We start from the raw sequence: 14103 nt of genomic DNA, 5'->3' as shown, positions 1-14103 counted from the left end.
TGAAGCCCCAGCGTCTCTGCGCTGCTGCTGCCTGCTCCCAGCGCTGGGGCTGCTCTCCCGGGGAGCGCGGCTCTTTGTCTCGGCGGCTTGCTGGGAGCAGTGGTGTGTGCGGCCGCAGATACAAGCTCTTGCTGGATTCCCAGCAGCGGGAGCTGCCTCTAGCCAAGGATGAAAAGCTGGTTTCATGGGAGGAAATAATATTTAGAGAAGAGACAGATAACATTCCCTGCACCCGCCACATTAACCCTTTACTCCCACCACTGCTTAGTGCTGCTGTGGGATGTTAACCCTTTGCTCACTGCCCCCAATGCTGGAGCAGCAGTTCTCCATGACTCTTCATTGGCACTCTCCATCTCCATGTCGAATTGTAAGGCTGCTGGTGCTGGATGTGCCCATGTGGGTCGGGGCTTGGGGTTTTAATTGGAGAGAGGGAGGTCCCAGCTCTGCAGCTCTCTGTCCTGCTTCCCCCCACCAGCAAACAGGGCCAGGGTGCTCTGTGCCTGCTGATTCCCACTTTGCTCTTGCCGGAGCTGTGGCCCCTTTTGGTGCAGCTCTTCCGTGGGTTAAAACTGGGAGCTGGTGGAGTAAGGAGGGATGTTTCTCATGGTTCCCGCATCTAGGCTGGGTTATCCTGCCTGGTCTCACCATGAAAGTGTTTTCAGGTGCCTGGAGCCAGCTTGGTGATTGTTCTCAGCACCTGGGCAGAGGGTGCAAAGCTCTGCCCTGGCCACAGAGCAGTTCCTTGTGGCGTGCAGCTCGGAGGACCCGGGGGGGGAGGATCTCCCAGTTCAGCAGAGCTGCCTGCACCCCGTCCATCCCAGCCAGGCCAGGGACCATGGTCAGCCTGAGCCAGACTACTGTGGCTGCACCCCAATAAATATTGGTGGCATTGCTGGAAAAGCACTGGGGCATCACAGCAGAGCCCAGAGAAAGCGCAAATCTATCTTGCCCCCACCACTTCTCTCCCAGCCGTCTTCTTCCCTGGCCTCATCCTGGGAGGGAGCGCTGAAGCCTTGCAGAGGGGCTGAGTGCCACCACCCACAGCGTGAAGCTGCTTTTCCCCTCTTCCTTCCTTTAGAGGGAACTGGGAGGCTGTTGTGCACCCCCTCAACCCTGCCTTCCCCTGCTGTCCCACCTTCCTGTCACTCTCTTCTGGTCCTGCTTGGGACTAGAGCAGCAGCAGCCAAATACAGCCCAGGATTCCCACCGTCCCAGTAAAATGACTGGGATCAGGGACCTGGAGTGATCCTGGAGAAGAAGGGGTCCCAGCCTGGCCTCATGTATTACTCTGCCTTGGCCAGCTGAATCATTACCTGCTTCAGTGACTTTATTAGCAAAAAGACCCAGCTTTTTAGCTATTTACACCAGTTTTACATCCTGCCCTCCCGAAAGAGAGGTTTAAGAGCTTGGCAGGAGCTCCAGTCCTCCCACTGCTCAGGCCATAAGCTACTGCTGCCCCAGTTAGGCTGCCGTTCTTGCTGTATGCCATCATTAAGCTAAACAACATCCATGGGTGATATCCCCGGAAAGCCCCCCTCCTGCTTCTCTTTGACCCAGCATGGCGGTGCCAGGAGGCTGTACCACCAAACCCCTGCTCTGCTGGGGACGGGCTGCGAGGCTCCTGTGTCTCCCATGCCCCATCAGCCAACCTTCTGCTGCAGCACCATCCCACACAACCCTGGAGCCAGTATTTCTGTCCCCCCCAGCTCTATGGACACCCTGTTTACTAAGTGTCACCCCGATCAGTCAACTCTTGGCCCAACCTGTAACCTGTTCTGCTTTCCTCAACTGGTGGGACAAAGTGTCCCTGGGGGAGAGCCCGATCTGTGCAAGGTTAAAGGTCTAACCCTTGGTTGGAGATGGTGTTGCCGCAGAAAGGAGCGGGAAGGGATGGAAGGCCGGGGTAGGGGAAGGTAAAGACTTGGCGGGGGGTGTCCCTGGGCTGGGAGGTGTTTGCTCCCCATCTGGAGCTTGAATGAGAAACTTGGACACCTGTTTTTCAAAAAGGGCCACGCAGGGAGCAGAGGACACCTACAGTAAAGTGGTGCTTGGCCTCGACACCTCGGCAACTTGGGCCACTCTCTGCACACTCAATACTCAGGGCTGAGCCAGGTCAAGCCACAGGTGGGGCCAAGAGGGGAGTAAGGGTGCCCTTGAGTGCTCCAAACTGGGAGGAAGGAGACAGCCCCAATGGCTCTCCCCCCCATCCCTGTCGGATCTGCTGCCGCAGCCAGGTTGGGCTGGAGGACTGCTGGAAGGATGGATGGTTTCTGCTGGTCTCAGTGGTGGGGCTCCTGAGCAAAGGGGAGGTATTTCTTTGTTGTGAGCAAAGTAAAAAAAACATCATCAGCCAGAGAACAAACAGCTCCGGGCTGGAGAAGGATCAGGGAGAGGGGGAGATGGGGAGAGTGATGCGGAGGAGCAGGGGGAGCGTGGGGACAGGGCATCCGCAGGAGGTTTTTCGGGGACTTGTGATCTCAGAGCAAATTTCTGCTGTTGGCTGCACACCAGTGGCACCATTTCACCAACTCACGCGTGCCTCCCCATCGCCGGCTTCCCAGCGCTGAGCGCCTGGGGGGGGGTCAGGGCTGCTCTGCAGGGTGCTGCGGGAATATGGTCCCTGCTTGGAGAGTGAGTGATCTGCCAGGCAGCGGGGAGCCCCAGGGGCACTGCCATGCCTTTGTTCATCCTTCTCTTTCTTTTCCACCTTCAGATTTTTTTTTTTCCCTCTGCTTCCAGCCTGCTGCGTATGCAGTACTTCCCCCCCTTTCCACCCACAGTTCTTGTCTTGATTTTCCTTCCCCTCTACAAATATGTGTTCCTTAGGCTCCTTCTCCTCCCTGCCCAGCTTCCCCCACCAGCGCTGCCTCCCCAGACTTGTTCTTTTTTTCCTCCCTTGCCCCGTCTCCCTGTTTTCCCACAGGCCCTCCTCATCCCTTTCCCTGCCTGCTCCTCTCCCCTTCCCTCCAGCCGCTTGGGCTCCCGTTCGCTCACTCTCTGTCTCCCCTTCTCTGACAGTTTGGGGGAAATCTGTCTGTGTCAACGCACAAATTCCATTATTTATTGGCTGAGTGGAGCGAGGTCCTACACTCGTCTGTAATTGTCTGTAGATCAAAGCGCCTGCTGATGGCAGCTTTGCCTTCTCGCAGCAGAACACCACCCCCAGCTTCACACTCCCCGTCCTCCCAGGGGAGTCGGGTGTGTGCGTGTCGACACCCTCGATGACTGATCTCCCAGACAGAGAGGAAAGAAGTAGGGCTGGTGGGGGAGAAAAGGGAGACCTGGAGGATCTGCAAAGCTCCCAGGAGCAGATGGGGATGCTGGGGGTGTCTCAGGGGGCCACACAGCCCCAGGCAGAGGCTAGGGGAGGGTGGGATGGTAGAGGTGGTCCCTATCCTGGGAATGGGGACAGAGAAATAAAGTGAAGGGGGGACGTGGAAGCAGGGAACATCCCCATATCTGTCCAGGACTGGAAGAATTGGAATTTCTTCTCCAGAGATGCATCCCCAGAGATCCAGGATGGCTCCATAGAAGCAGATGGCTAAAAATCAGAAATGGGGACGAAGGAGAACATGCCTTTTTCTGCCTTTCCCTCCTGAAACCACCAACCTAGCCAAGGGATGTGGGACTTCAAAGTGAAATGCAGGCACTCATTTGTTGTTTAGGCATTGATGCAAGATGTGTGTGGGGAGAGGACAAGGAAACATCCACCCCAACTCCCACCCTTTGGCCTCCTTGTTGGGGTCCCAACTCCATTTCCAGCTGCTATTTAGCACATTGCCAGAAGAGAGGAGAGGAGTGGAGAGGAGAGGAGAGGTTTCAGGATCTAAGCACAGGATCATGGAGTCCTGCCAAGGGAAGCTGTTAGGGTTATGTTTGGGCTATGTTAGGGTTATGGGCCCTTCTCTGGAGCCCTTTGGCAGCTGACAAGATACTACCTTGTGGCTACAGGACCTTCTTCTCATAGGAAAAAACAGGTCAAGTTTCTTGTAGGATCACCCACATGGAGGGGACAGCTGCAGTGGTTTCTCTGCTGGAGGAGGTGAGGTCAATCGGAACCCTTCTCCCCAGGGCCAGTCTTCCCATTTCATCAAGATACACTGGGGAAACTGGGCTTGATGAACCACATCTTCTGTTCCACATGGATCTGAATACACCAAAAGACATAGACACCATCAACAGTTCTGACAGCTTGATGCTCTGTCACTGTCCAGTGCATGAAGCTGTCTGGCTCAAGCCATGGGTCTGCATGCCTTTAACTGTCAAGTTGTCCCCAGCTTTTCCTCCTTGTGACACCTCGCTGGTCCTGCCATCAAACCTCCTCTGGCTTCTTTTTGCACATAGTTCAGGCAGTTTCACTTATGCTTCTCCCTGTAAGATATTTTTCCAAACCTTTTAAGTCAGTTTTTTAATCTTCTTTCAAAACTTCAGACACAAGCGCTGTGCACAGTATTCCAAGATCAGTCACACCAATGCCTGGCAGAGGAGAGCTGTTACCTCCTCTCTCTCAAAGCTTCTGCTCTTTCCCCATGCAAGCACCGTTGCCCACCCTTGCTTTTCCACTCACTGTCCCCCCTTCCTTCTCAGTCTTTACCAGGGGAGAGGAGACATTCCCACAAGACATTTTAGGGGGAGCCTCTAAGAAGGTACCCAGAGCAGTACAAGTCCCAGCTCTCAGGGTGATGGGGACCCAGCTCTTCTTCTGATGTGGGTCCAAGGTCTCTTACTTCAAGAGAAACAAGACACCAGCCATGAAAGCAGCTCCCTTTGCAGGTTTGGGCTTGCAAGAAAATCCCACACTCTGAAGCAGGAGCAGAGACATTGGCTTCCTGAGCTGCCAGTGAAGTCTCTGTCCTACAGGCAGCCAGAACTGGCTCACTCAGAAGCTGAGTGGGACTGGCCCCCCATGTCCTGAAAATGCTCAGAAGTAGGTAACAGCTACGGGGAGTCTACGCAGAGCTAGGCCTGTGTCTCAACCTCCATCTAGCCTAGCAGGAGGAGTTGGGGGAAGTGTTGCTATGTGTCACTGGCCAAGAGAATCCAGTTTACTCTACCAGAAGTGGCCCTTCAGTTGGCCACCTCAGCTACATCTTCTCACCTACAAACCACCTGGAACTTCAGGACAACTTTACTGACACACCCTGGGTCTAAACCTGCCTGCTGCGAAAGGTCTACCTGCACCACTGCCAGGCAATATGAGGGTGCTGAGCAACTCAAGCACCTTGCAGGACAGAGCCCATGGACTAGGACTTCCAGTGGGAATGGAGGCCCAGCATCCTTCATTGCTCTGTACCCCACCTCTGGGCAAGGCATCTGCAAAAAGAACTGGCTCCTTGACAAACACAGGACCTGCACTCCCTTGAAATCTCTGGGCACCCTCGCCTTGGTGAGCGCTTGACCTTTGCTCAGGGTGGGTTGCTACAGATTGGGGCTTTCTGAACCACACAATAGCTTTGATCAGTCGGGACCTCTGAAGGTCCCCGGCACATCCTTGCTCAGACCAGGGCTGGTAGATCAGGTTGATCACGAGGATCTCCAAGGATGGCAATTACTGCCCCAGTTTGGTCCCTGTGTCAGTGTTTTACCACCTCCATGGTGAAGATTTTTTTTTTCCTAATACCTAATGAGAATTTCCCTTCTCCAGCTCATGCCTGTAGCTTCTCATCCTGTCCCTGTGTGCCTCTGAAAGGAGATTGGGTATGTTTTATGTTTTGCATCCCAGCACCCAAGGGCAGGCAGAGTGCCCCACCAGCCCTGATAAACACACGGAGAAGACCACCATCCCCTTCAGGGCACTGGTTTTTCCTCCCAAGGGAAGGCAAAGAGCCAAAGCTTCGGAGGGGACAGAGCACTGATCAGGGCATCCTGCTGCACAGAGCTTTGTGGCTTCAAAGACCGACCCCCGGCACCTGACCCTGCACAAGCAACTTGGGAGTGACTTACCAGCCGTGGGACCAGGGCTGCTCTCATCTTCAGTCAGGAGACAACCCCCCTCCCACCGTGTTTCCCCTCTTGGGCACTGCAAACTATAACTGCTCTCGCTTCGAGCAAGAAGGGAGCAGTGAACCCACATGCACGGCTGGGCAGACGGGTGCCTTGGGGAGCTGGGGGATGGGATGTGTGGTCTGGCAGGGACAGCTTTTCTCGCAGACCCTTCTGCTGCCCCAGAGTGCAGCAGGCAGGAAAACAGAATGACGGTGGTGGCTGGGCAAGGTTCGGTGCCTGCAGGCAGCTGGGTGATGGGCCCCCCAACCCTTTGCTCTCTGCATGGCTTTTCCAAGGCGGCTCAACCTGCGGCATCTCCTGCTACATCCCACCCTGATCTCTCTGGCTGGCCTTGCCAAGGCATGTCAGTGCTGACCTGCGGCAACCAGCCACCCACCCGCCTGTGCCAAGACATCTCAGAGACACCCCCACCCCCCTTCTTCTAGCTTCCAGTGTCTTCCAAAAACAAGCTTCTAGCTGCGTCCTGATTCCTTACCCCGAGAGAACAGGGCTGGCAGCTGAACACTCCCCTGCACCACAAGAGGGGACTTAAAATCTACAGGACGTGAAGTGGGGTGTTAGCTGGAGTGCTGGACTGTCCCCATGCCATCTCCCCCATCCTGCTGTTCACCCTCCTCTGCTATACCCCCGCAAACAAGGATCTTTTTTGGAGCCCCCCCATCCCTCTGCAGCACCCCCAGCCTATGTCATTTCTTTCAGGAAAGGGATCCTCAGAACAAACCTGTGCCCCCTCTCAAGCCCCTCACTTTTGATCTTGGTCCCCTGGAATCATGGGGGCTGGGGGGGGGGGCAGGAAGGGACCCCAAGGTTTGGGGATGTGAGGAAAAGGAACAGGAACAGGATGGGACTATCCCGTGATCTCCCTTAGGGGAGGGAAGCAAGGGGGGGGGACGGAAGACACACGGATCCCCCCCAAGGAAGCGCCGATGGAGAGCTGGGAGCGGGGGGGGGCGAGCAGAGCCGGGAAAGGGGAGGCAGGACCGGGCAGGGGGCCGGGGAGGGCACGGATCCTGCCGGCAGTACGTTGCACCTGTGGGAGGGGGGAGAATGAATATTTTAATCTGAATCAAACAAAAGAGCGAGAGCGGCTCCGAGGATTTCCCGGAACGCACTTGGTCGGAGACAGGGAAGGACAGGAGGGAGGGAAACAAGACCCCCGTAAATCTCTGTGTCCAGTGTGTTTCCCCCCCCCCCCAGATCCCCCTCTGGCCTGAGCAGCCCTCGGGGGGCTCCCGGGGCAGCCCTACCCCAGCCCTCCCACCTCCGGGGTCCCAGCCCGGGGCAGAGCTGGGCGGTGATGCAGGGCGGGGAGGGGGGGACAGCGCGGGGACTGGGGCGGGGGGAGGTTTGTGGGATGAGAAAAAAAACAGATCGGGGCGGGGGGACAACGACGGCGCCGGGGGTGGCCCTGGCGTGGGAGATGGTGCGGGGGACGCGCCGGCCGTGACCGGCGCTTCCGATGCAGCCTGGACTTCACTTACCGGGAGCCGTCCCGATTCCACCCGTAAGCGGCCCGAGCCCACGCGTGACCCGGCCGCCCCGCTCCTTCCACCTGCTCGCCCCGCGGCGCCACCCCGCCCTTGCCCGCGTCTCTCCCGAACCGGCGGCCCCACGAGCGCGGCACGTCCCGCGTGGGTCGCGCTGCCCTCCCTGGGACCAAATCCCCGTTCCCCAGCCCGGCAAACCCCTCCAGCCCCGCCGCCTCCTCCTTCCTCCGGTCGCCCCTGGATCCTGTCTCCCACGCGGGTCCCCGTGGGGAGCGGGGGGGGCCGGCTGGGGCCGGCGGTTCTCTTCCCACCGGGGACCGGGAGGCAGAGACAAAGGCGGTGAAATATCACTGCACGGCTAAAGCCGCTCCGAGCCCCGCCGAGCCCTTAACGAGATCGGTAGGGGATTATCCGCGCCCTAGGCAGCCGCGGGGCGGGGGGGGCGGCCGCCCCGTCCCGTTACCGAGCGACCCCGGGGACGGCGCCGGTGGGAGGCGACGGGCGGAGCTGCCCGAGCTCGGCGGCGGCTGGAGACCGGTCTGCGGGGAGAACGGATCGGCCAGCGGAGGGACCGTGATCGGTACCGGGGCGGGTAGGGGAAGGGGGGGGTCGCAGGCGGCTCCGTCTGTCGCCCTCCGGGGGCCGGTGGGGGACCCGAGGCTCGGTCCGTGCCCACCTCCCCCTCGCCTTCCGCGGGGGGCGGAAAGTTTGTGCCCGCGGTGGGGGTCAGGTCTTGGGGTCTCCAGCGGGATCGTGCCCCGAGAGCCCGAGGGGGTTGGCACTGGGGAGCCCGGTGGGGACCGGGATTAGGGGCGCGGAGCTGTGGGCAGGCGGGGTGTCGGGGGTGGGAGCAGGCGGGGGGGGGTCTCTCTGTGCCTCCGCGCTGATGGGCTCAGCTTTATCCAGGGCTGTAATCCCCCCCTGCTCCGGTAATTAAAAACTCCGCATTACAAGGAAAACGGTGTGCAGGGAAATGTAATCAAGTCTGAAGGGGCTTAACCATCTGGTAAAGGTTAGGACCGGCACGGCGGGGGACGCGGCCGGGGGATTTGGCAGCCGCCGCGATCCGGGCTCCTCTTAATCTACCGTGGGGACGAGCGGAGCGTCTGCGGGGTAATACCGGTGCCCCAGGCAGCGATCGGTCTCGCTGGAGCTCCCACCGCCGTTAACGGGACCTCCCCGGGGCTAGCCCTCTCCCCAGGTGCGCCTGGCTCCGGCAGACCGATTCTGGTCTGGCACCGTGTCCCGGATTTCATCCCCTCCCCGGGGCCAGCAGGGAAAGGGTTAAGCGGCCTCCGGTGGCCGCGGCTCGGCCTCCCCAGCTCCGGGCAAGGCCCTCCCCCGCCGCTCCCGGGAGCCCGAAACTCTTTGGAAGCGCAAGGGGGGAGCACAGGCGAGCGGCGGCGCGGGTGGGACCCCGTGTCCCCGGGAGGGGTGCGGGGCCATGGGGGCTGGGGCAGGCTCCGGGCGGGGGCAGCTCTTCCTCCGCTCCCTCCTCTTCCTCCTGCTGGCCGGGCCCCCGGCACCGCGCCCGGCGGGCGGGCAGCTGCGTTACGCCGTGCCGGAGGAGCTGGAGCACGGAGCCTTCGTGGCCAACCTGGGCGAGGACCTGGGGCTGGACGTGTCCACCCTGTCGGCGCGGCGGTTCCGCATCGTGTCGCGGGCCGGGGCCAGGCAGCACCTGGAGGTGAATCTGGAGAACGGGATCCTCTTCGTGAACGAGCGGATTGACCGGGAGGAGGTGTGTGAGGCTAGGGGGACCTGCCTGCTCCACCTGCAGCTCCTCGTCGAGAGCCCGCTGGAGCTCTACCGCGTCGAGGTGGAGGTGCTGGACATCAATGACCACGCACCCACCTTCCCCTGGCAAGAGTATGTGCTGGAGGTAGCTGAGTCTGCCGTGCTCGGTGCCCGCTTCCCACTGGAGAGCGCCCAGGATCCTGACATGGGTACCAACTCAGTGCACACCTACCAGCTCAGCCCCAATGGTTTCTTTTCGCTCGAGGTGCAGACGCGCAGTGATGCCAGCAAGTTTGCAGAGTTGGTGCTGGAGCATGCCCTCGACCGCGAGCAGCAACGCACACACCGGGTGCTGCTCACTGCTCTTGATGGCGGTGTCCCTGAGCGGTCAGGCACAGCTCACATCCTCGTCACGGTGCTGGATGCAAACGACAATGTGCCTGCCTTTGACCAGCCCTCGTACGGCGTGAGCCTTCCTGAGGATGCTCCTGCCGGCACCCTGGTCATCCAGCTCAATGCCACTGACTTGGATGAGGGCCCCAATGGAGAGATTGAGTACTCCTTCAGTGGGCACGCACCACCACACGTCCGGGAGCTCTTCCACGTAGAGCCCCGGAGCGGGCAGGTGCTGCTGAAGGGCCCCCTCGACTATGAGCGGGCAAGCCTCCACGAGCTCTACGTGCAAGCCAAGGACCGTGGACCCTCAGCCGTGGCTGTGCACTGCCGGGTGCTTGTGCACCTCCTTGATGTGAATGACAATGCGCCAGAGGTGACCCTCACCTCTGTGTCCACACCCGTGATGGAGGATGCCCCACCAGGCACTGTCATCGCTGTCATCAGTGTTCTGGACCGGGATTCTGGGGACAACGGGCGTGTGAGCTGCGAGGTTGGCCCCGATGTACCCTTCGAGCTCCGCTCCTCCTTCCGCAACTACTACACACTGGTCACCACACAGGCACTGGACCGGGAGGTTGTGCCCGAGTACAACATAAGCATCACAGCACGGGACATGGGCTCCCCCGCCCTACTGACCCGCAGCACCCTCACTGTCCCAGTGTCCGATGTGAACGACAACGCCCCACGCTTCCTCCAGCCCTCCTACAGTGTCTACGTGATGGAGAACAATGCGCCAGGAGCCTCCATCTGCTCCGTCAGTGCATTGGATCCCGACTGCCAACAAAACGCCTACCTGTCCTACTCCATTGCTGAAGGGCACATCCATGGCATGCCTGTGGGCACCTACGTGTCTATCAACTCGGACAGCGGGCACATGTATGCCCTGCGCTCCCTCGATTATGAGCAGATCCGCAGCTTCCAGATCCAGGTGCAAGCACAGGATGCAGGTTTCCCCCCACTCAGTGCCAATGTCACCGTCCACATCTTTGTGCTGGACCAGAACGACAACGCTCCGGTCATCGTTTCCCCCATGCTGCGCAATGGTTCCGTGGCCACTGAGCTGGTGCCACGATCAGCCGGGCCTGGCTACCTTGTGGGCACAGTGTCAGCGGTGGATGCGGATGCGGGGCTGAACTCCCGCCTCTCCTACCAGCTCCTCCAGGCCACTGACTTCACCCTCTTCAGCGTGGCACCAGACACAGGCGAGCTGCGCACCCTCCGCTCCTTTCTGGAGCAGGATGCAACCCGGCAGCGGCTGGTGGTGCAGGTGCGGGATGGTGGGCAGCCAGCCCTCTCTGCCACCGTGTCCCTCCTGCTTTCAGTGGTGGAGACCATGCCTCAGACTCTCTCTGACTTCAGCGAGTTTAGTCTTCCCCCGGTGGCCTCCTCATCCTCCCCACTCACCCTCTACCTCCTTGTCTCCCTGGGCTCCATCTCCTTCACTTTCCTCCTTGCCATCCTCATCCTCACAGCCATTCGGTGCCACGGAGAGCGCCACTCCTGCCAAGGTGACGGCTGCTCACTGCCCCGCTGCCACTGCTGTCCCAGGTCCAGATCTTCCCCTGATGGCGTGAAGACATCCAACCTGACGGTGCAGCCCCCCGCGGGGACCACGGCTGCCACCTGCCTTGACGTGCCCGAGGGTGGCCCCCCGGGCTACTGCTACAAGGTCTGCCTCGGTCCTGAGTCTGCCCAGAGTGACTTCATGTTTCTCAAACCCTGCAGCCCCCTCCGGAACAACGAGAAGGACCCAGAGAAGCGGTCCCGGCCAGGCCAGCATCTCCATGTATCCAAGCAGGTAACACCATGCCCAGTACTGCTTACCAGTGCCCCACGGGTCCCCCCGGCCCCCTCCCTCAGCCTCTGCTGTGGGAGAAACCACAGGCACGGCTTTTCCCAGAGAATAACCGGCGCCTTTGATCAGTGCGGGAATTAGGAGCCATCAGGCAGCAGGAAACTCTCCACCGAGCTTCCCGACGGGTCTAATTACCGGGGGAGTGTCAGGCTCAGTTGAGACGAAAGGAAATCCCTTCCCGCTGCCTTTTACATCCATTACAGGCAATGGAGATGCTCCAGTGCCCCGGGGGAGGTGGGATGGTGGGGGTGGCATCTGCTTCTTGTGGGTGAGCAATTCACGCTGGGACAGCCTGAGCATTACTGTGCCCCGCTTCCCCTGTGCCGGCGGGGGTCCGCAGTGTCCCGCTGCTGCACCCAGGACTGGTCCTGGCCCCGCTGGCACTGCTCGTACCTCTGGTTCTGGCACCCAGGCTCAGCCGCTGTGCCGCACTGGGCTGCACCAGCGGGGAGGAAGTGGGGTCTTCGGGATGGGATATTGATGTCAACATTTGTTAGGTATTAAAATGAGGAAAGTCTAATTTTCCAAATGAAAGACTCTCCGAAACATGATTACAAGGATGGAGAGTGATGAGGCGTCTAATCCATTTACATTTGACTTTTAATAAAACAGCCATTCCAAGGAGACCCCACAACTCACTGCCAAGAGGCTCTCCCCGCACATCTCCTTGCACCACTGGACTCATTTCTCCAATACGTTAATGGGATTTTCCCCTAGTTGTTTGCAACCCCTCCCCGGGACATTGCTAATTTCTGCACCTTTTACCCTTTGGTGCCTGAGACCTGGGCTAAGTTACCATCGCACCTGCAAAAAAGGCTTTTTAAAATTACAGAAATAGGAAAAGCCCCTCTCTCTCCCCAGAAGGACAGACCTTGGCAATTAAACTCCCAGAGATGGAGAGCAAGCCCCAGACAACCCCAGTGCCTCAGGAGAGTCGGGAAAGTCCAGAAGGGAACAGGCTGGTTCAAGACTGCCTCAGTTTCCCTAAAATGGGAACGTACTGCTTGCTTCTCCACAAAGGAGGAGATGGAGTCCTGCATCCCTGGCTACTGAAGTCTTGTGCTGGCAGGGCTGGGCTGTTTAACAGAGGGTCCCAAGGCTGATTAACAGGGGGTCCCAATAAGCAGCCTTGCTCTTCCCTGTGTTTTCCAGATCAAACAGCGCAACATGGACTGGCTGCCTCCAAGCATGCAGCGACCTGCTCTGAAGAGGTACCAAATCCAGCACTGCGGGATCAGAGGGAGCGGGTGGAAGGGGGATGTGGGGACAGGGAGGTTATCTCCAATGCAGCTTTGAACCGGTCTTCTCTCTTTAGCTCCCAGAGCCTGGAGGATGTGGGGGAAATCCGCAGAGCCCTCCAAAAGGAGCACGAGAGGCTGTGCACGCTGGTGACCCCTGTCTCTGGTTAGTATTGGGGTGCTGGGGCTGGGAAGACCAGACCCTCTTGTCGCTTGGTGGAGATGCAGTGGGGGGGACACATCCCTGCTCCTAGCAGTGGTAGAGTTTTGTGGCATGGAAGGGGTGTCCAGGCCCCAGAAGGGACGATGGTGACACATGGATGTCACTGTCCCACTGAGCTATGGATGTGACCTCCCCTGAGTCAGTCTCACATTCATCTTTCCTCCAGAGTTTCAGAAGGCTTCGGCAGGTACCAACAGCATCTGGACACCCCAGTACAGCCCCTTGTACCCAGGGCGAATCCCAGCCCTGGATTATCAGCACAATGTCTACATCCCTGGCACTCCCACTCTGCTTTCCAGCAAAGATGGGCCCCTCTTCCTAGGCCAGGAGAACAAGAACAGCTTCTCCACCTTTGGCAAGAGGAAGAAGATGACAACTTACTGTGACATGCATGACAGTGTGGTTATCAACAACAACCTGAAATAGTGACCAGCACTGGGCCTGGATGGCTCTGCCCAAGGCCCTGGGAATCACTCGCATTATTTCAGCTGCTGGGTCCACCTGCAGCACACAGCTCCATGTATGGACCACTCAGGACTTCCGCTGCTGGGATAGTGGCTCACCAGAGTGTGGGGAAAGGATTTAAGGAGCAAGAGACTGAGAAGTCATAGGGATGGGCAGGAGGAGGGAGGGGGGAATTTCTCCGATCTCATCCTGCAGACCTGTGTTGGCAGCAGGTACTGTTGGGGGTCCATATGACCAGATTTGAGCAAATCTGCCTTGAGTTTACCCATTCCCATGTCCCCTTAGGGACTGTTCATCTCTGTAAACATTGTCACTCCTTTGTCTTGTCTGGCTGTGTGAATGTACTGAGCTGCATGCCTGTATCTCTGTCCCAGTAGGCATGGAAAATGTATGCAGATCAAGCCTGGTTCAGTCAAGCCTGACCCCACATACTGGGGCAGTGACCATTGCTCTGTCCTCGAGATCCAGTGGGATGTGTTGCAGGTCCAGAGCACCCATTGGTGTCTGGCTTCTCTGGGAAGTGAGTGCAAAACCCAGCCATTATGGGTGCTTCTCTTCAAACCGTGACCCGACACTTGCAGGGCTGGAGACCCGAAGTCCAGGACACGGCCAGTCTTTGCACTGGGAGCAGCATGGGCTGGAGCACACACAGATTGGATGGCCAGAAGAGCTGTTAGCTTAAGCAGCTGAGAGATG

At 58.9% G+C, this 14103-nt stretch overlaps 1 protein-coding gene across 1 annotated transcript; it reads left to right on the top strand.

Annotated features, from left to right (window-relative positions):
• Positions 1-8937: 8937 nt before the first annotated feature.
• Positions 8938-13368, top strand: LOC309596057 (protocadherin-10-like; the record flags this gene model as incomplete). Its single annotated transcript, XM_082323803.1, has 4 exons — positions 8938-11424; positions 12634-12692; positions 12797-12885; positions 13109-13368. The coding sequence occupies 4 exons, from the start codon at positions 8938-8940 to the stop codon at positions 13366-13368; spliced, it is 2895 nt and encodes a 964-aa protein (XP_082179929.1).
• Positions 13369-14103: the final 735 nt, after the last annotated feature.

This window comes from Platalea leucorodia (assembly GCF_965183815.1).
Source record: "Platalea leucorodia genome assembly, chromosome: 11".
NCBI classification, from domain to species: domain Eukaryota; kingdom Metazoa; phylum Chordata; class Aves; order Pelecaniformes; family Threskiornithidae; genus Platalea; species Platalea leucorodia.
This window is presented reverse-complemented; position numbering and strand designations above follow the sequence as displayed.